At 38.6% G+C, this 21,026-nt stretch overlaps 2 protein-coding genes across 4 annotated transcripts in view; one reads left to right on the top strand and one right to left on the bottom strand.

Moving 5' to 3' along the window:
• LOC134003624 (zinc transporter ZIP11-like) overlaps nt 1–21,026 on the bottom strand; it is a 240,576-nt gene that overhangs the window by 99,411 nt on the left and 120,139 nt on the right. The window contains exons 7-10 of one of the 3 annotated variants that reach the window (XM_062442878.1): nt 12,474–12,543; nt 8,431–8,529; nt 8,162–8,320; nt 7,966–8,058 (exon numbers count right to left, since the gene is read on the bottom strand). In XM_062442878.1, coding sequence (XP_062298862.1) covers nt 7,980–8,058; nt 8,162–8,320; nt 8,431–8,529; nt 12,474–12,543 — 407 coding nt within the window. In that variant the 3' untranslated portion in view covers nt 7,966–7,979. Of the gene's footprint in view, nt 1–7,015; nt 8,059–8,161; nt 8,321–8,430; nt 8,530–12,473; nt 12,544–21,026 lie in introns of those variants that run through there. The other 2 variants (XM_062442877.1, XM_062442879.1) reach the window with 2 other exon arrangements.
• Nucleotides 1,456–4,273, top strand: LOC134003264 (ankyrin repeat and SOCS box protein 12-like). Its single transcript, XM_062442404.1, has 3 exons — nt 1,456–1,507; nt 2,318–3,098; nt 3,921–4,273. The coding sequence occupies exons 2-3, from the start codon at nt 2,336–2,338 to the stop codon at nt 4,070–4,072; spliced, it is 915 nt and encodes a 304-aa protein (XP_062298388.1). The 5' UTR covers nt 1,456–1,507; nt 2,318–2,335; the 3' UTR covers nt 4,073–4,273.

The following is a 21,026-nucleotide window of genomic DNA, read 5'->3' on the forward strand; positions in this document are numbered from 1 at the left end:
TCGTTGTTTTAAAGGCCTCTTCTCCAGTCTTTCTGAGCGCCTGGGTGACTTCTACTTTGTCTCTCAGCAACAGCTATAGAGGCCGAGTGGACAGAGGAGGCCAGCGTTGCTCATTACCATGTTGTAAAACCTCTGGCACTGAATAGAAACAGTCAGACTCACTCAGGCAGGATACAGCTAAGGGCACAGATAGAAACAATTCTAAGACACCAAAGAGGCATTGTACTGGTGGTCTTGCTGGGAGCAAATTGTTGCTTTTTTAAACATGTTTTGGGAATCAAGAGGGATCAGTATCTTCTTCTGGGTTGCCACTTTTTTTAGTGATGTAGATTGATCTTGATAGTTCTTTCTCCTGCATTGTGTGTGTGGCCTGTTGTCTGAGTAGTAACACCAAGACCTCATCACTGACCAAACAAAGACTCTGTGACGCACTCATGCAAAAGAAATACACCCAGTTTCAATAGAAAGGATGCCTCTGTGTTCTGTGTTGCTTAGAGAGAGAACAGATAAAGTTGAAGGCAGTGATAAGGCGGTCATAGTTTTGAATTGTCAGTCCATTGCTATGGAAACAATTGTATTTTTCTTTTTGAGATACAAGATTCAGCAAGAGATGCACAGAATCAATTCCAGTGGTAGTACATTTAGTACATTTACTCAAATACTGCACTTAAGTGCAATTTTGAAGGAGCCTGCTGTACTTACAATGTACAATATATGTACTGCAGCATTATATGTACTCAAGCCAACACAGAACAACGAATCAGAGCCTTTGTTAATAGAAAATAGTCCTGTGTGAATAAGAAATGTGAATAAGAAAAATCAGAAATTGGTTAATTTATTCGGAGTCCCAAAGTGTTCAATATGAAATAAAGAAATAACCACAAAAAGTATTATATGAATACATTTGTATAAAATATCCAATAGTTTTTGAAATTATTTTATTAAAACTCAACTCATTATTATATGTGACTTTATCATTTTGATTTTCTGAATGTTCAGAGTTTTTTTTTTTATTATTATTTTTCATTTAATGTCACATTATATTTAATTTCATAATTTCACTTTTATAACTGGGTATTAGAATAAAATAAAACACAAGCTTTTTTTTTTTTTAAAGTGCATTTAAAAACATACACATTTTCTAATTACATAAAAATAAGCTCTTCATTATCTAATTGTTGACTCACATGTATTTGACAGAATTTGTTATTAATTTTATAATGTGTTTTTCAGTAGGGTCCAAGAAATGTAATTACATTGTAATTGTATTATTTTGAGTTTTATGAAACATTGTATTGCATATTTAATTTATAATAATTTATAACAATTCGAATTAAACACTATATATTTCTCCCGTTACTACTCTTCACCCTCCATATATGGTAGTGCTCATTATAAACAGCAGATGGCGTCAATGCGACTTTAAACTGAAAGTGACTCATAGCACAAACACGACGAGGAAGAAGAAACAGGAAAAGAAGGAACATCTGATGGTGACACAGCTCAGGTAATGTAAAACCAACAAAACGGAATCATGTGTTTTAATTAACTCATTTTGAGTCTCACTTATAGCAGGGAGACGTATGTACAGCAGGGCGATATTTTAGTGATTATTAAATAGATGCGTCGGTTGTTGTTTTGCTGAATAATGGCAACATTGTTCCTGTTGGACAGCCCGTTACTAGTCCTGATATGTGACTGTATACTACTCTCTATATAGAGAGATGGATTCTGCTGCTGTAAAATACGGAACATGCACGTTAACCTTTTGCATTTGTCTTTAGTTCTGTATACAATCAATACACATTTCAAAGAAGATGACGACAACTATAATAATACATACTTTATGGGTTGTTTGATTGATTACTTATATGCCGAATTTCCCAAAAGACTTTAATTATTCAGAAACGACCATAGGCTTTGATTAATCGGCTGTGTACTTTAGCAGATCAGCTTTTAAACATTAAATTGTGAATATTTTGAATGGAGTTTGGTTTAAGGAAGAAATTAGCTTTCTTTTCCTTTCTGTGCATCCTTCTCAGACGTTATTAACGCTTATAAGGAAGTGTTGGGTTACAGTCCCACAGTTATAGCTGACAGAAGTGTCAATTACTCACCTATTTTTACACAAGTTCCAGACATTACTCTACAAAAAGGTTCTAGCTTCTTTTCAGTCCCAGCCCACCCACTAACATCAAAATAAGCCTGTAGCCACAACACATTGGTTACTTAAATGTGCCCTTAACAAGTATTTTTGTTTTATTTTATTTCTTGTGTATGTATTTGATGTCTAGTTCATTTTGTCTGCCTCTGTTAGTGTTTTTCAGCAGGTTCTATGCTCCGGTTAAGGACCTCTGAAGAAGAAGAAAGCAGTTGTGAAATATCCCAGCTCAGACAGGCTGTTTTACAAAACGATGACAGACTCCTTGATGAGATGCTCTGCCAAGAAATCTACAAGAAGGTCATCAACTGCAGAGGTGGCTGGGGCATTGCAGGCACGCCTCTGCATGCTGCAGTGTCTAAAGGCCACCTCAGCTGTCTGCAGGTTTTGTTAACCCATGGCGCCCTCGTGGACTGTGTGGATGTCAAGGCCCAGACGCCTCTCTTTGCAGCTGTTCGTGGGAAATACCTGGACTGTGTCTTAGCGCTCCTCAGAGCCGGCGCCAACCCCAACGGCAGCTCAACCAACAACTGCTCCCCCGTCCTCACCGCCGCTCGGGAGGGTGATGTGGAGATATTAAAGGAACTGCTTAAACACGGCGCAGAGGTGAACTCCCGCTCTAAAGTCTTGCTCTGGACCTCAAGTGCCAGAGTGTCCAGTGGGCCGCTGTACCTGGCCGCCGTTTACGGACACATGGAGTGTTTCAAACTGCTCCTCCTGTACGGTGCAGACCCAGATTACAACTGCACAGATGAGAAGCTGCTGAATTCTATCAAGCAGCCCAAAACTGTGCTGGAGATGTGCCTCAGGCATGGCTGCGGCGTGGAGTACATCCAGCTTCTGATCGACTTCGGTGCAAACGTCTACCTCCCCACGCTGATCATCGAGAAGTCCACGAAGCAGAACGAGGCTGTGGAGCTGCTTCTGCAGGAAAGAGGTGCTCATTATGTTTAAAACTGCACATACCCACATTCTGTACATGTCACTTTATTTTACAGGGTTATAATTTCTTAGCAATTTTGGGATAAAGAGTAGAAGTTTCTAGCACAACTTCACCCACCTCCAAGGTGCATGGAGAAGGGTACAATGTCCAAAAAGTAAGAGCTCCAGCAACACTAGTAGTATGGAACAACCTGATTATTAAACCAAAGTGTTTTGATTTGTGGCCTTTACCTTTTTGAATTTCTTACTGCTTTTTAATGAAATACCCTATTTAAATACTGCTTGTAATATGTTTTATGATGACACAGATGAAGGCCACAAGCTGAAACGCATTGGAAAAAAGTTGTAAGCTGCATATTTGAACCACAATTGGCTCCGAATTACTTCTGATATCACAAATGATGCTTTTAACTCTGATTCAAGGTGAACGCGTAGAAATGTTCCTCTTTCAGCAGATGAATGTAATAACCGGCTTCTAGTGTCTTACTCTGCACATCATTCTGCAAAGTGAAGCTCAAACATTCAATGAAAGGATGAGAAGAAGGAAAAAAGCTTTTTTTTTTAGTGTAGAGAGACTGTGACCACTGAATACAACTATTTTTGGTGGTGGAGCTAAGCTTAAAAAATCAGTTACACATGTAAAGTTGCATTGGTATGAGTAGACATTGCTGCAGTTTTTAAATTGAGACATCAAACAGCCAGAAAAATATATTTGTGTAGGCTCGACAGACCTTGTTAGATAAGGGAATGGGCTGAAATAAAATACTTTGTGTTACCCAGCTGATAACCTTTTCTCCATCGTCTCCTTTGTCTCCAGGGAATCCAAAGGCCTTGATTTCACAGTGCCGACTCACCATCCGCAGTTACCTCAAAAAGATCAACAAGATCCACAGCATCGACCAGCTGGAAATGCCAACAACTCTCATTAACTACTTGCAATACAAATCAGTCCCAGTCACTCTACTGTAAGTCAGTGAACCGGAGGCAGTGAGGTGAATTCATGTGTGACCGTTTGATTTCAGCTAAAGCATTTTTGTTTTTATTTGCAGACTTGCGGGTCCATAGTCTTTGTCTTTTCTTTTTTTTTTTAAACTGATGTCCTTCTGTTCATGTGCTATCCTGTTAAGACTGATTCTAAAGTCAAAACATTAAATGTGTGGATAAATCGTGTGTGCTGATGTTTTATTATTATTGTATACCTTCAAGCTATTTGAGGACCTCTTGCATTGCTTTGTCACATGTTGATCACAAGTTAGTTAGCTGCTTATTTTAGAGCTGTTTGCTCCTCTGAAAACTTGCCTCAGTCCATTAGAATAATAATACATGTGGCTGTTACCCTTGAGCTCCAGAATGATCTGGGTCAGTGTGTACAAAGCAAAGCAGTAAGTAATTCAGCTATGTTTAGGTTGGTTTGCTCTAATACACACCGTCCTATCATATAAGAAAGTTCTTGATGTGATGTCGTGATTCCTCCAAACCTGTTCCTGTTCAAACATTAACTATATTTTTATATGCACAGTAATTATTCAGTTAGCCGAGATACAACATTACTGGTGAGTTTGAAAGACATTGATTAAAAGACAAACAAATGAAAATGCAATGATTTTAAATATAAACTTGCCAGTACAATGGTAAATATACCTGTCTTTATCTCAGATTGTTATCAATAATATAAAATATTGATATTGTCAACATAAAAGGAGGGAAAATGCTTTTAATAAGCTTATTTCTGGCATGTTCTTATAAATTTAAGCATGTAAGGTTTGGCATCTGGAAGTGAGTATTAGAAAGTAATGTCTGAACTGTACTTCTACAGAAAACCCTGATGGATAAAATGTATCAAGTGAACTGAAAACTAAAACTTAAAGGACAGAATCACAATTTTTCAAGTGTGTTCTTAAACAATGTGAAAGAGGTTTTCCTTGCTGTAATCATTCCTCCTGTTCATACTGACTATTAAAAGATTCCCTTCAAATGTGCTTTAAATGGAAGTGATGAGGGACAAAATCCACAGTGTGTCCACACAGTGAAGCTTATATTCCGCTTCAGCAGTCTGAGTTAGTCATATCAAGTTGATATCTGACACATTTACAGTGTTTTTAGAATCAAATTCCCTCCTTGTGTTTCCCTGTTGAGCTGTGGTGGAAGTATAGTAACAAAAAGAGGGACTTAAGCACTAAAAACACTAACAGTTTCACATCTTCAGTTTTTTTTTGATAATATTAAATGCCTAAATAGGCAGCAATTAAAATTAAAAAGGTCTTTTGTATGATCTCAAGTTTAACACTCACTGTGTGGGTGTGATTTGATCAGATTTGATTGACAGTGGCCTGGCAACTTAAGCAAACAACCCCACGACTGATACCAGATTCTGAATATTGATGAATCTTAATTGGTGGTGACAAGTAGTCACTGTGCTGTTTGGTGACATGGTATGTACCACACTGAACATGGACCACAGGAAGCGAAGGACAGAGTTGTCTCAGGAGATTAGAAGTAAAAATTATAGACAAGCATGTTAAAGGTAAAGGCTATAAGACCATCTCCAAGCAGCTTGATGTTCCTGTGACTACAGTTGCACATATTATTCAGAAGTTTAAGGTCCACAGGACTGTAGCCAACCTCCCTGGACGTGGCCGCAGGAGGAAAATTGATGACAAATTGAAGAGACGGATAATACGAATGGTGACCAAAGAGCCCAGAACAACCTCCAAAGAAATTAAAGGTGAACTCCAAGGTTAAGGTACATCAGTGTCAGATCGCACCATCCATCATTGTTTGAGCCAAAGTGGACTTCATGGGAGACGACCAAGGAGGACACCACTGTTGAAAGCAAATCATAAAAAAGCGAGACCTGAATTTGCCACAATGCATATTGACAAGCCACAAAGCTTCTGGGAGAATGCCCTTTGGACAGATGAGACAAAACTGGAGCTTTTTGGCAAGGCACATCAGCTCAATGTTCACAGACGCAAAAATGAAGCATACCAAGAAAAGAACACTGTCCCTACTGTGAAACATGGAGGAGGCTCGGTTCTGGGGCTGCTTTGCTGCATCTGGCACAGTGTGTCTTGAATCTGTGCAGGGTACAATGAAATCTCAAAACTATCAAGGCATTCTGGAGGGAAATGTGCTGCCTAGTGTCAGAAAGCTTGGTCCCAGTCGCAGGTCATGGGTCTTCCAACAGGATAATGACCCAAAACACACAGCTAAAAACACCCAAGAATGGCTAAGAGCAAGACATTGGACTATTCTGAAGTGGCCTTCTATGAGCCCGGATCTAAATCCTCGGTTCCACATCTGTGGAAGGAGCTGAAACATGCCGTCTGGAGAAGGCACCCTTCAAACATGAGACTGGAGCAGTTTGCTCATGAGGAGTGGGCCAAAATACCTGTTGACATGTGCAGAAGTCTCATTGACAGTTACAGAACGTTTGATTGCAGTGATTGCCTTAAAAGGTTGTGCAACAAAATATTAAGTTAAGGGTACCATCATTATTCTCCAGGCCTGTTTAATTAGTTTGTTTTTTAAATTATTCAGTTGAATCACAATTCAAAAGCAATGTATGATTTTCATTGGTTAATTTTCAGTAAATTTTGATTTATTATTACTTTTGTCAGTTTCAAGTTATTTCAGTGACCATTGTGGGTTTTTCTTTCATTAACAGAGGGGTACCAACAATTTTGTCCACGTGTGTATGTATGTAATGCTGAAGAAAGCCTGGGGCTGAAATGCATCCGTTAAACAAGTGATATAAACTGACCTGTAAGTGCTGACTACTCTACTGGGGTCTATTTTGTGATTTTTCAGGGTCAGCAACCATTACGCTCTAAGGACTGAGTTGAGCACACCGGTTGGCCAAACAAGCCCTACTCAACTAAAATCAGTGAAAAGAGCACAGACGCCAACACAGAAATCGCTACAGGAAAAAAAAGATATTCAGAGGAGCCATGAAAGTAAATTGAGAATCATTTGGTTGTTTAATTATATAATTACCTAACATGTGATTCAGTTAAATTGAGCATTTTAAACAGACACTGACCACAACATGTGATTCTTCATACTGACCTGCAGATGTCAGGAGACTGTCTCTGTCCTAAAAAGCAGAAGGCACTACATTTGGTAGAAAAAGGGGACTCTATCATTTGTTTTTTTGTGTTTTTTTTTTTTTAAAAGAAGACGCCTCAATAAGTAAACCAATAGATGTCATACCGGTACAGAAATATTTCAGTACACCATAAAAACAGTCGGCGATGTGTGAGTGGCTTTTGCTAAAAAAAATAAGAAGCTATTTCTTAATGGGTTTCACATTGAACATGTTTTCCTTCAAATTTCTCAGATAATAGTATAAAGCAATTCCCTCAGTAAACAGCCATTAAACCACATAGTACCTCAATGCTGTGCGCATGATATGGCAGCAGTTACAGTACAGTAAGCAAAATGCAATCATTCATTGGATGGCCCCTTAAACGACTTGATCAAACACCAGACTTCAAGTGTAGCCATCATGATGACATACAAAAACTGGAGAAAGTAAACTAAAAAAAACCTAAAAAACAAAGAACATTCATTTGAACTTTTAGAACTGGCACTGTTTCCTCTAAAAACATTCATAAGCTCTGGAAACAATAATAATTAAATATTTGTAGATTCATTCCAAAATGAGACACCTGCCATTAAAGTGAAAGATAATTTTTCAAGTACAGTCATCTTTACAACTTGACGAATTTCAAGTAGCAACAATTCAAACACAATGGACAGTGTTTCCCAATGAAAACACCATTGGTCCCCTTTTTAAAACTGAGGTCAGAAGCACAGTGATGACGTCATGGCCATTAAGGGTTCTGCTGACACGATTACAGCAGTCATGGTAAATTCAGCCCAGCCCCACATCGAGTGACATCATCACTACGAAGCCCAGGATGGAGGTCCAGGATGCCAGCTTCCCGTTTCCACTTGTTGGAGAAAAGATGGGAAAGAGGTTTAGAAATAGAGGGCACATTACCTTCTCATCTGTTTTCACCCTTTATCGCTTCAATCCATTCTTCTTTTACCCACCTGACTTGAGCTTCAGGTATGATGTCGTCCACCACCACGTAAACCATCGCCCCGGCAGCAAACGCCAACGCGTATGGTAGCAGAGGTTCTGCCAAAACCACAGCGAAGGCACCCAGCAACCCAGCAATGGGCTCCACCATGCCACTAAGCTGGCCGTACCTGAAGGTAGAACAGCAACACTTACAGTTACATGATCTGAAACTGAATTAGATGTAACTGTACTCAGCCCAAGATGCTTTGTTCAGACCCAGACACATGTCTTTTCCTACCAGAAAGCTGTCCATGTTGAGACCCCTGCTCCCCGCAGCGGCAGGCTCACTGCCAAGCCTTCTGGGAAATTCTGGATGCCAATACCGATGGCCAAATTTCTGATGAGACAAAAAAATAATTAACAGTCAGATTCTAACCAACACAATACATTGCCTGAAATATTTCTCCGGTTTGTTGCCTCAGCATATCAATAAATGTCAAAAGAACAAAAAGAAACAGACAGAAAGCCTTTCATCTGATAGAGGGGAAAACAATACTAATAGTCTGCAGCCATGCTTGTTGCTCTGTGAGGCTTTGAGCTCAATATGCTAACATCAGCATGGTAGCACAGCCACAATGCTACCAGGCTGATAAAGCTATAAAGGTTGTACACCATCTTAGTTTTGCTTGTAAGCATGCCAACATTTGCTAACTAGCACTAATCAAAGTACAGCTAAGGCTGATGGGAATGTCCTCAGTTTTGTTGTTACTTGGTACTTAAATCAAATTCAAATTTGACATGATAACTCTGACCTGATTTTAGAAAGTCTAATTTGTTTTGTTGCAGGTGTCAGAACAGCAAATTGAAAAATAAGATAGTAATAAAATAGACAAATAAGCAAACAGGGGGGGGGGGGGGGGGGGCAATAATGGGCAAAGGCGCTCCATTAAAGTTAAGTCATCATTATCAGGTTATTAGGATTCATACTGTGGGGGAATATGAATGAACAAAATTTCATTACAATCCAATTAATAGTTGGTGGACTAAACCACTGACTGACCATATGACACTGCTATCCACAGAGCTACACTGCTAGCTGACTACAAATGTCAGCTTGTTGGAAGAAATTGATAATGAACAACAGGTTAAAGTTAAAACTAGTAAAAGTGAGGTGATAAAAAAATGTTTTTATTGAACTTCCCCCGCTCCTATCTCTGATTTTATTAGAACACTGAGCAATGCTGTAAATCATCATTGACCATTACTTTAAAAAAACAGAAAAAGTTTATAGTATTATTGCATCAGTGTGATGAAGTTGACTTTGTTGAGTCTGTCAGGATGACTTTGGACTGAGTCCTGGACTATTTCCAAAAAATAAACGCACAATACAACTAATTGTGTTTAGCATGAGGGATATTCTGGCACCCCCCATGGGAAATATGACTTTTGCTATGATATACACTCACTGGTCACCTTATTAGGTACACCTGTGCAATCCAATGCAATCCAATACATCTCTGCTATAAATTCTACTTCTATAAAGCTTATATGTCCGTTTTTTCAGATTTGTTGACATTGTAAGAATGGTGATCACTCTACTTTGTTTGTTATTGAGGTTGTAGTGGGCGGTGGTAATCAACATAAAGTATTATTATCATTATTCTGAATGTAGAATTTATAGCAGAGCTGTTTCACAGGCTTACGTTAAGAAGTGGAATTTGATGATTGTTTATTTTTTATTGTCAGAGTCACATCTGGAATTGTCAGACATGAATCTTCTGCTCAACATCTCACTGCTCTCTGCAGTGCCATAATGTCACCACTAGATGTCACCACAGCACCAGATAGCTGTCATAATCTGACCAGCTTTGATACAGTCCACCAGCAGAGCAGAGATGACCACAGAGAGACAAGTTGCCTGATAAACCTCCTCCAGATATGAATGCTAAATGAGTGGGGGGAAATGGATTGATGAATTAGAATTAGAAATGTGGTGACACAAAGCACAAAAACAAAAATTTAAAGGAATAGTTCATTTTGGTTATATGCTTTCTTGCTTAGAGAAAGAAGAGAAACTTAACTTAATTTAGTTTTGATGAAATACCAGCAAACCAAAATGTTCCCATCAGCCTCTACTGTACTTTCTGAGAACTTTTACCCATCTTTTCATGTCACAGTCAGCTTTTCAGAAAATTGTCAATAAAATGTCTGAACACATATCAATCTGATAAGATTGGATGAGTAGAGAGAAAATAATGTGAATTTTACAGAAGTGAAACATAAGTGAAGTTTTGAGAGAAGCTTTGAAGTAACAAATGACTCCACTCAGCTCCCTGCACTGAACTCAACTCAACTGAAGAGCTGAATTATTACCGAGACCAAGTGTTATACAGCGGAGTATTCAGCCAGGCTGCAGCCACTGTGGACAAGCTGGGCTCTGCACTGGGTGGTCTCCTCTCGGTGCCTAACGCTGTGGTGATAGGGGCTCTCGTCATTACCATGATCTTAGAGACAATTGTGCATTCAATAGCGAAACAAACCATGGGTAATGTTGTCATGTTTTTGAGCTGAAAACGACTGTAAGAGAATTTCATAATGTTTTAGCATTTTGAAATGACAGCCTTCAATTTAGTTATATAAGAATTTATGGAAAAACATTCAAAATTTCACTTTTGTGTGTTTTTATTTCACAGTGGAGGTGCAAGATCGGATGGAAGAGTGTCTGAAGCATCTGCAGATCAATAGAACACTGCAATTCACATCATCAGCAAGCATCTCTTTTATTTAATTCTATTATTCTGTTGATTTTTTTCTTTCTAAGAATTGCATGGTGAAGGATGGACACAAGAACCCTTGGTTTCTCAAGCAGTGGGTGAATGAAGCTGCTTTCCACGCCCAGATGTTAATCCATCAGGCTCGTCTGGAGGGAACAGGCATGTCCAGAGCCATGCAAGCTCTACTATCTTCTGGAGGAATGTAAGCACTACCTAGAATCTGTCATAGGTGTGACCTCCAACCATGACATGATTACGCTGTATTGTTGTCTTTGCTATAAAGAGAAATTAGTGGTCTCTTTTCAGCCAGTTCAGTGTTTGTTAGTGCGGGATGATAGGGTACTATCGCACTGGAAGTGAGGTGATTACTTGGGCAAAGACTTATTTCTCAACTTACAAGAAAGTTTTGTGGGCCAACGTGGCATATTTCATATCCAAATCTGACATACACAATCTACATTTTTGAAACTATGGAAAAGATGAGTTATGCTTTGTTGTGATTTACAGAAAAAAGGTGTTTTTATAACATGATAAACAGCAGGGCTATGGCCACATTCTGAAACTCCCCCACAGACACACCAGAAAGCCTCTTGTAGTACAACTGCTACAGTAGCTCAGTTACAGCACAGGTACCACACAGAAACTTTTACAAAAGGCTATGAATGTACTTCTAGTGACTATATAAAGCTCCAATAGGCTCTATGTGTTTCCAGCGCTGACACATAGAGTTTGACAGCAAACATTTTTTTTCTCAATTCAAAAATTAAAATGAATAAGTAATAAAGTAATTGTTGTTTTAGGCTTTGAACTGACACACAATCACTGTGTAGACATGGTGAATAAGCTTTTCAACACAGGAGGCATTTTTCAATCGCCCGACCAAACAGGTACGCTTTTAACTGATAGAACATATAATCATTATGCTAAATACAATTTATAAAAACTAATTGTAGCAATATAATTTTAGCACGATAGTTGTGTTCTTTTGTATTCTCCCAGATGGGTTCATAAAGAGAGCAGCCTTCCATGATCAGATGCTAGTTCCCCAGGCTGGTCTGAGTGGATTATAAAAATGGGATAAGGCCATAGTCTTACCTGTATAGGCCAGACAGAATCTCCTTCCGAACTACAACCGCTCTCTGCAGTACCAAGGTTTAACCACTAGATGTCAGCAGCACACAACACAGCCCTTTTATGGGCATGGATGGGAATTCTGACCAATATCTATCTATCTACTCTTAACCTAAACCTAACTGTTCCACCATTATACCTTAACTTAACTACTGCAAGGCTTTTACCTAAAAAATGCAATTTTTAATTGTATGACTAAACCAACCTTCCAGTTTGGCAAACCAGTCATTATGTTCCTGCACATGATCTTGGTGGGATTGATACTTTTGTGTCCAGGTGTGATATTTTACAGAATGGATGCCTGTTTTTTCTGATAACACAAACTACAAAAACAGCCCAAATTGCCAGATAAATCAATAACCACCAGTGTAAAAAGTTGACATTTTGGATAAATGAAGATGTGTATGTATATTTGTTGCCTTGACACCCATCTTACCTGGCACTCTCAAAAGTAGCAGATGAAGTCTTTCCAATGGCGCCAAATCCAACCCCCACAGCCAAGCCCTCTGCAAACAAAAAAAACACAGACAACTGAGTCTTTTTTGCATAAGCACTGTATCTTATTATTGGACACAACTGACAGGAAGGTCTACAGAAAAAAAGAACTTACTAGGCCTGGAACAAACTGTGATTTTACAGAACATCGTTATCTTCTTACAGAAAAAATCTTTGGGGATCAACTGCATTCTTTTATTTTAGTGTACCTTCAAAAGTCAGGTTTTTACTGATACTTCTCTCCCTAATAGCACATACTGCCCTGAGAACGTAGGATTAGAACTTAAGTAGAATTTAGGTAGACGGTAGACTGCAGAGTGAGACATATTTGCTGAACTACTGATCCCTCACCAAGAGTAAATATTAGAAATGATATGTCTTACTTGTTTTCTGTAATGGGCTGGGAATTAGAGCAAATTGTCAACTCGCGATTTTGTACATTTTGTGAGGCTTCTTCTACAACTGCATGAAGTAGTAAGACAGGATACAGTAGCGGCATCAACACACTTGTGACAACTGTCTCTGTTTCCTCTCCACATGATCTGTGCTCTCTGTGCCGCATCTCAGTCCCATTTGCCTAATTTTTATGGATGTCATGCAAACTTAAAGTACGCACCATTCATACTGAAAGGGAAAAGGTCAAAGATCATGCTGTATTTATGAGTGCATTCGTGTGTTTGAGAAGTAAGTGCGTGAGTGTGCTTGTGTGCATGTGCAGTCAGATCTACAGGCCCTTTTTCATTTTATACCAAAAGGGCAGAGGAGCAGTATTACGCATACTCCAAATGCTGATAAACAGTTACATCCTGTCATGCCATTAACTGCTAGGTGATTACAATGCTAAAGCAGTATGAGTAATGAGTAAATTGTGCCCCTCAGATAGTTGAGTGTTTTAGTCACCAGCCTCTGGAATCACACATCCAGTTCCAAAACAAAGTGCGTAAACAGGGACTCTTCCGCCATTAGTCAAATATTTTTGACCTGAGAGCTTACCTTGAGTTTTATGGTTTCATCCAATTAGTATGCTGACATAGCATGCTACTGCTTGTTGGCATGTGAACACACATTTTCAAAGTTGTAGAGCTAAGCTTGAAATGTTTTACTGAGAGAGGGCCACAGAGGATAAACCCTGTAATTTCTCGCTAGAGGAGTGGTAACAATCTAATAAAAGCAAAGCATTAAGGTGCTTCAAAACAGTAAGCAGTTAAACCTGTGTCATGCAACTGTCGCACAACAGCTACTGGCCAAGTCTATGAAAACCCACCCTTTTCCATACAGTGAATTTACTGCTATCCGACTTATGGCATCATATCATATTTCAGATAGAGTTGCACCTTAAAAGAGAGGGAACAATGAGCAATATGGTCTGATAATAGATACCATACCATATAATAACATAAGCATTCATTGGACCATTGGGAGAGCTAACTTTGAAGCTGAAGTCGCTCAAAACTATTTCCTTTTAAAGTGGCGTAAAAATCAGATCATACCTAAAGAAATAATTTAACATTTTGGGAAAATATCATTATTCATGCTCTTGTGGAGACTTATGTGAGAAGATCAGTAACAATCTCATGCCAGTGAGTCTTGTCATTACCGTGAGGTTGCCAAGCAACCAACAGAGACTCTAAGAAGTAGCTGTGCCCGGGCCAAGAAATAGCCCTACACAACCTCTGTAAATCTACTGTAAATCTTTTTGTAAGGATTTACAAAGGATGTGAGTTATTGTTTTACAACTGTTATGAGGCACGGCAGGTTTGCAATGCTTTAACCTTCTCCATGTGTTGAAGCAGTGTGAATGGGGCTGTAACAAAAAAGATTTAAAGAGTTTGGAAAAAGTGTTTCTGCTCTAACTTGAGCTTAAGTTTGTTAGCATGCTTGGCTACCTCTCTACTACCTACATTAGTAACCACATAAGGCCAAGGCCAAGAAACACATCATTAACTACCTATGTTCATTTGAAATTACGTTGAAAAAAGCCCTGTTCACAACTAACACGTCCACTTTTTTTAGTATTCGCTCATGTAAGCTGATCCTAGATGATATCAGAGAGCTCCGTCCTGCTCTTAACTGGTACAACTTTACACTCCAGCAACACATCGCTGTTCTGTCGGCATCATTCTGCTGGTATTTACAATTTGTTGGCATATGAAACAAGTTGCTGATTAACCAATACTAAATATTGTATCGTACATATGCAGGTCTCAAAATTATTAGCAATTTACAAGCTACAAATCTTTGAAATGAGAAGTTCATATGTTACTGCTGTTTTTAAAATTAATACAAATGTATTCAAACTCCTCTATCTTTCTTTAAAAATGCATCATATGAAAATCAAGGGCTATTTACAGGCTGATTGCAACAGCCTTTTATTTACTCTGCTGACTCTCTTCACAGTTATCTGAAGGTGGCAGGTATCTTTTCTATCTGCAGTCTCCAATGGAAGGGATGATGTCATTGTTCAGCACAGTAACACATGCCAGATCTGCTGGTTAAAGTTTGTGCGACCGGCATAGAGGGCTGCAAAATAACCACACAAATCTCTGTGCCTGTGTGCAGATCAAATCTGTCGATTATCATTGAATATTCTGTTTGTAACACAAATCAACAGGCATGTTGGAGACTGACACAGTGAACAACTCACACAGTCACATGAAGAATTATAGTTGAATTAAACCATCTCTCTGCTAATAACTCACTCAGGACTATTTGTATGAGTCCTACCTAAGTGTTGCCTGCAGCTCAGCATTTTTAATTACAGCACAGGTAGACAACAACAGTGATGATGATACTGTTCAGGAATACATTTATATTGGTGTTCCCAGAAGGAATAGGACTTTCAATTATTTATATAAATGTGTCTTTAAAGCATGTTATCGAATCATTTCCCTTGACTTTAGAGTTTGTTCTAAGGGCATTATTATTAATTGGAATCAATTGATAGCACATCATGCTGCTGCTGGTGTTTGTGTTCTCTCTCTGTTAGGGTTTGTTTGGGTCATCTGGGTCCACCTTGGATTTGGTCTCTCTTTTTGAAAATGTATTTATGTGTGGATTGGAGTAGATTTTCCACAGTACTGTGTTGGATTGGGTTCATGATTTTAGCCTTTGAAGACATCTAATGTGAATAAACCTTTTCTTATTGTGATGTGATTAGTGTGTAGCCTGTTCGAAGGTCACTCTTGAAAAAGGATCTCAAAAGCAACATTTGTCAAAGAGATCCAAACAAGTCTTGAAATGTTGAAAGCACAAGAAGAAATGCAAACATCACTAGCAGAGAAAGTGGTTGAGATGATTCTTGATAACTTTGCTGTGTAAGTGTTTAATTCTGTGGTGAGAGGTGAGAGATGTTTATATCATCACCTTTGTTTTTGTTTTTTTCCTTTTTTTAGAGCCAGGAGAAAACTTGGTTTTATGTATGTGTTTCTGCCTCTATGCAATTCTGTGTGTGTTTGTGTGTCTCTGTGTGTGCTCTGCAGCTGGTCCTATCCAATTCCTGCTAAATGTTCTATGCTCTTTTAAGCGAGTCTGACGATACTGCTGCTGACAGCCCATTGTCACAGTAGCCACTCATTTCCATCTTATTTTTAATCTCGTCTCCTCACTCGTCTACACACTCCCTCTCCACTGAGCCTGCCATTACTGCACCTCCTCTCTCTCTGCTCCCTCTCCTTTATTTACTACTGCAGGACTATGAGGCTTTACATTCATTTTTTTCCCATCTGTTTTGTGGTGTGACTTTTCTTCACAACAAAATACATCAAAGTCTCCTCTCATCTCCCTTTATGCTGTTGCTTCTTCATTCTCCACGTATCAAGGACAGAACGGTAACAACATGTATTATAATCTACTGTATCACAAAATACTAATTACCTAACAAAACCATGACTAAGTCTCCTACAATACTCAGCATCTATAGAAACTTAATTAGAGGTCGCTTATTCGCATTGAAGAAAAGAATAACCTACAATGAGTGTTTCTGCTTCAGCCCTGTTGGAAAATCTGCTGTTAAAAAGTTCATGGTTTCTTTATTCATACCTCAAGAGATTCAGCATTAACACATTAAATAGAATGGTACATATTCAAAAGACATCAAAACAAATGCATTAAAAAAATTTAATAGTATCATAAATAATGTCAAAGTATAAAAACTCCTGAGAAGGTCATGACGAAGTACTTCTACACACACACACTCACTCACTCAAAGCTTGAAGTGCACATGGGTATAGTGCATTATATTGTGCTAGATTTGTTTGGTTGTGCGATAGCTGCAGCTACAAAATAATTTCTGTATCGTTTTGATCTCCACCTAAGGGCCTCGAACCAGCAGCCCGAGTGAAAGAGATGGAATTCACTCTGTAAGGGATGAGAACAGTCCTGAAGAATAGAGTGTGGCTAGTTGAGACTTACCTGTAAGCCTACTAGCCCACTTGACAATAAGGTTTAGAGGATAGGTGTTTTTCAGAGACCAAACAATGACACAAAGGAAAAAGACTAAAAGGATTCAATAAAAGCCCGATAGAAGAGGGTCATCATGGTTGTATCAATGTTATAATGGGACAGTTTTTTAAGACAAAACAAATGCTGATGTCCCCTTTTAAACACTGCCTCACAATTTTTCTCAAACATCGATTAAGAGTCTATGATTGTCCCAAGATACTTGTAGCTTTCTACACAGTCAACTGCTTTCTCCTTAATGATTGTACTCTCATGGATTTGAGTTCTAAAATCTATGATTATATCCGTTGTCTTGGATATATTTAGCTCAAAGAAATATTTGTTGCATTAGGTGACAAACTCATCAATGACAGGGCCCACCTGTTTTCTGATTTGCTCCTGTTTAAATTTGCTGCTGATGCTGTTTTGCATTAATGCAAACTCAAACTGTTTCCATGTCCATCTCTTGTCGTGATTAATTCAGGATGTACATTTCCACAGCATTCATTCAATCAGTACAATAGCAGTCATCTGTCTCTTTGGAACAGAAATTTGTTCTCATCTAACTAATACATTTTTATTGCTTCTACTTTGCTGTTCTTTCTTTCAGCGTTAAACTGAACACTTTGTGTGCAAATGTTTTAGAAAGCCTTCCAACAGCTCAAAGGGCATACTTCTTCACTCTCCTAATAGGCTTTTAAATCTAAAACATTTGCAGAAAGTGTCGAGTTTTACTGACTGTAACGATCAAAAGAACAGCAAAGTAGAATCAACTGGATCTGCTGAGTGACAACAATGGCTCTGTTGTCTTGATAATGAGTTCTGTGGAAATCTAGCAAGAAAACAAATGGAGGAGGCCTTGAGGTTGCATTAACAGCAAACAGCATTCCATCAGTCTGACGTAAAGAACAGAGAAAACAACATTTTGCTATACTCAATCTGTGGAACATCTGACCAGTTTTTAGCCAGGCTCGGAGTGCGGGTGCAAGGATGTCAATGCTGGTCTGTTGGTTGGTCTACTACATTGGTCCAGACTGAGATATCTCAACAACTATTGTACTATTGTGCATTGTCAAGAAATTATGTACAGACATTCATGGTCCACAGATGATCATATCATACTGATGTCAGTGACCACAAGGAGATGTGCTTTTAAGTTTAATGTCTTGATAACTATGGGATGGCGGCATCGGTGTTTCCACCAAGATGAACTGTAATAACTTTGGGGATCCCTTAGCTTTGTGTTTAGATTAGAATAGATAAGATTAGAAAGTCTTTATTGTCCCAGAGGGGCAATTTGATTTGCAACAGCAGTCGACAACCAAATTCATACCATAAACAAAAACACAAAAACTAAAACAAACAGTACAATATAAGAAACATAAATATAAATAGTAGGTGTCATCAGGTGAGTTATACTGATCATGGATGCACAGTACAGGAACACCAGCCTAAAGCGTATTTAGAAATCCTACAGCAGAAGGAACAAATGATCTGAGGTGTCTGTTTGATTTGGCCCTCTTAGAAAAGGTATACCTCTTTCCCGACGGCAAAAGTCAAAACTCAACATGGAGAGGGTGATGTGGGTCTGCCAAGATGACCTTTGCCCTCTGAATGGATTTAGTGCTTGTTACCAAATGTCAGCATGCTAACTAACATGCTAAAATAAAATGGTGAACATGGTAAACAACACATCATTGCAAGCATGTTAGCTTTTAGTTGAAAGCACAGCTTTAGTACAGCCTGCAAAAGCTGACAGCATTGCCTCTTACAACTTCCTGACTTTTGGTATATATGGTACTTTTGCAAAAATGTTCATAAAAATGTTCTGGTTATGTAATCTTAACATGTTTGATAAAGACCCTGAGTGTAGGAAAGTCAGCTTGCTGAAAATCAGTAAAATCTCAGTCAAGCTTTATCAAGACAAAAATATGAAACATGGCTTAGTTAAATGTTCTTGGTTTCTAGTGTTTTTTAATAATCTTTTACAGTCTTTTCAGTAATATTCTGATGCTCTGGTTTGTCTCTGAGTTTGCTCAGACTGGCTGCTAGTGGTAGCTGTCATTTGTCCATCTGTCACGCTAACAGGGATCAACTCTGATGGTAGGGGAGAACACGGCCATCGATCTCCTGCTAAGTTTGATAGACCGCTGCCAACTCCTGTCACGGCTCCTGTTTCTGCAGAGTCATGGAGCACTCGGAGCCTTTCTGAACATCGGTACACGTTATTACTATATACAGCTCCTGTTTTTGTTGTTTAACAGGGTTAGCATGGCTAACTGCTAGGATAAGGGCTTCCATTCCCACTGGACAGCTAGGTATCAAAAAGTCAGTGCGCTTATCACAATGTGGGAAAAAACACTCACTAAATGGCTGATATTTCTCTCAGCACTACAAATTAATGTTTCATATCTGTATTAAAGCTGAACCAAGAAATCTACATGAAATAGACCTCTTTTAACATCCTCTGAATCACAAAATAGGGTTATCACAAAGTCAAGCCACTAAGAGAAAGGATCCTGTGTGTTTGTAGCTAATGTTCAATTACATGATTACTGGTGAAAAAGCACTTAAAAGAAGCCAAACAGGTTCCTCTTACTGCAATTTGGGGCGACAAAATTACACATTAACACCACAATACAACAGGATGGACCATTATTGTAAAAAGAACTCAGAACAAAGTGAGCATGAATAACATATTTTCTTAATATGCTTATAATACAGCATGGTTCTTTATAGACAAGTCTAGACACCAGTGCTTATACAGTATGAACACGTACACACACAGTCACGTTTCTATCACCTGAGAGGACATTATGTTGACTTCGTTTCACGTCCTAGAGACTTGCTGTCTTTACCCTAAAAATACAATGATTGACATTATGGATTGGATTGGATTTTTTGTCCCTACAGTGTAGGTGAGTCCCCAGATGTGACTGTCAGATTGAACCCTTCACAACATGTGAAATACCTGGTAGACACACACACACTCTGACATGCACACATACATAGACAACTATTTATTTCTCTGCAAGCAGAATTAGCATGTTGCCTTTTTCATTTATGGGGCATTTCCACTGCAGAAACTTAATCTAGTTCCTGTAGGAGAGTTTCTTCAGGGGTAGTATTTTCAAAAGGTACAGGAACTTTTGGGTCAGGGTTTGTAGGACTGACCATTGCTGATTGGTCAAACATAGAAAGCAAGGAAGTACTCAATGATAGGAAAAGGGATGTTTCTTATTGTTTATTACCATTTAAAGCTTAAATTAGGCTGCGTTATATGAGAGCGAGTGAGTGGGGGTGCTTGGGCGAGCTAATGAGAAAGAGGGCGGCAAAGTGAATCATTATTTCATAGTATTTACATTCTGGAGCATAAATAAATAGCCATCAAACACTAAACAGGTTGTTTACTTCGGAGAGAGGCTCTCCTCCTCTGCATTTCTGCTTTCATTCATTTAATCTCAAATATCAGAGTCGCACACCAGTTAATAACAAATATTAAGAAATGAATGTGGTGTTTCTGCATGAAAACTGAAAACAGTTTTTTATTTCTTCATTTGAAATTTGCTTTTTTTTTTTACATTTATGTAATCTATATATGGCTCTTCAGATTCAGGGGAACAGGGACTTTAAGTTCCTGAGATTCCTTCCTTTCATTCCACAATTTCTGGAACTATAGCTTTAGTTTTCCTGGCTCTGCCCACTGAGGTTATATGACTGTTTTCCCATCTCTTCAGTGACCTTGTTTCTAAAATAAACCACTAATCTATGAATCTGACATTGGATACTTAAATACACAGATATTCAAAAACTCACATATTATTCGGTTTGTCAATTAAGCAGCAGGCTTGGCATCCTGTGATTCTACATCTGACATCTGTTCCCTTGAGCTTGGCAGAGGTGATGAAAATGTCAGACATTCTTCACTGAGTTTGTTCTCTCTTCCCAAGCAGGAACCACACACAGTCCACCACAGATAATGCATTATTAGGATCATCTGACCAGATATACAGTACCAGTCAAATGTTTGGACAGTCCAAATTTATGACTGGTACTG

The sequence above is a fragment of the Scomber scombrus genome, chromosome 21 (assembly GCF_963691925.1).
Source record: "Scomber scombrus chromosome 21, fScoSco1.1, whole genome shotgun sequence".
Classification (NCBI taxonomy): domain Eukaryota; kingdom Metazoa; phylum Chordata; class Actinopteri; order Scombriformes; family Scombridae; genus Scomber; species Scomber scombrus.

Coding starts and splice junctions, on each gene's coding strand:
- LOC134003264 (XM_062442404.1), top strand. CDS start 2,336: ATGCTCCGGTTAAGGACCTCTGAAGAAGAAGAAAGCAGTTGTGAAATA. Junction 3,099..3,920: donor GCTGCTTCTGCAGGAAAGAG/GTGCTCATTATG, acceptor CTTTGTCTCCAG/GGAATCCAAAGGCCTTGATT.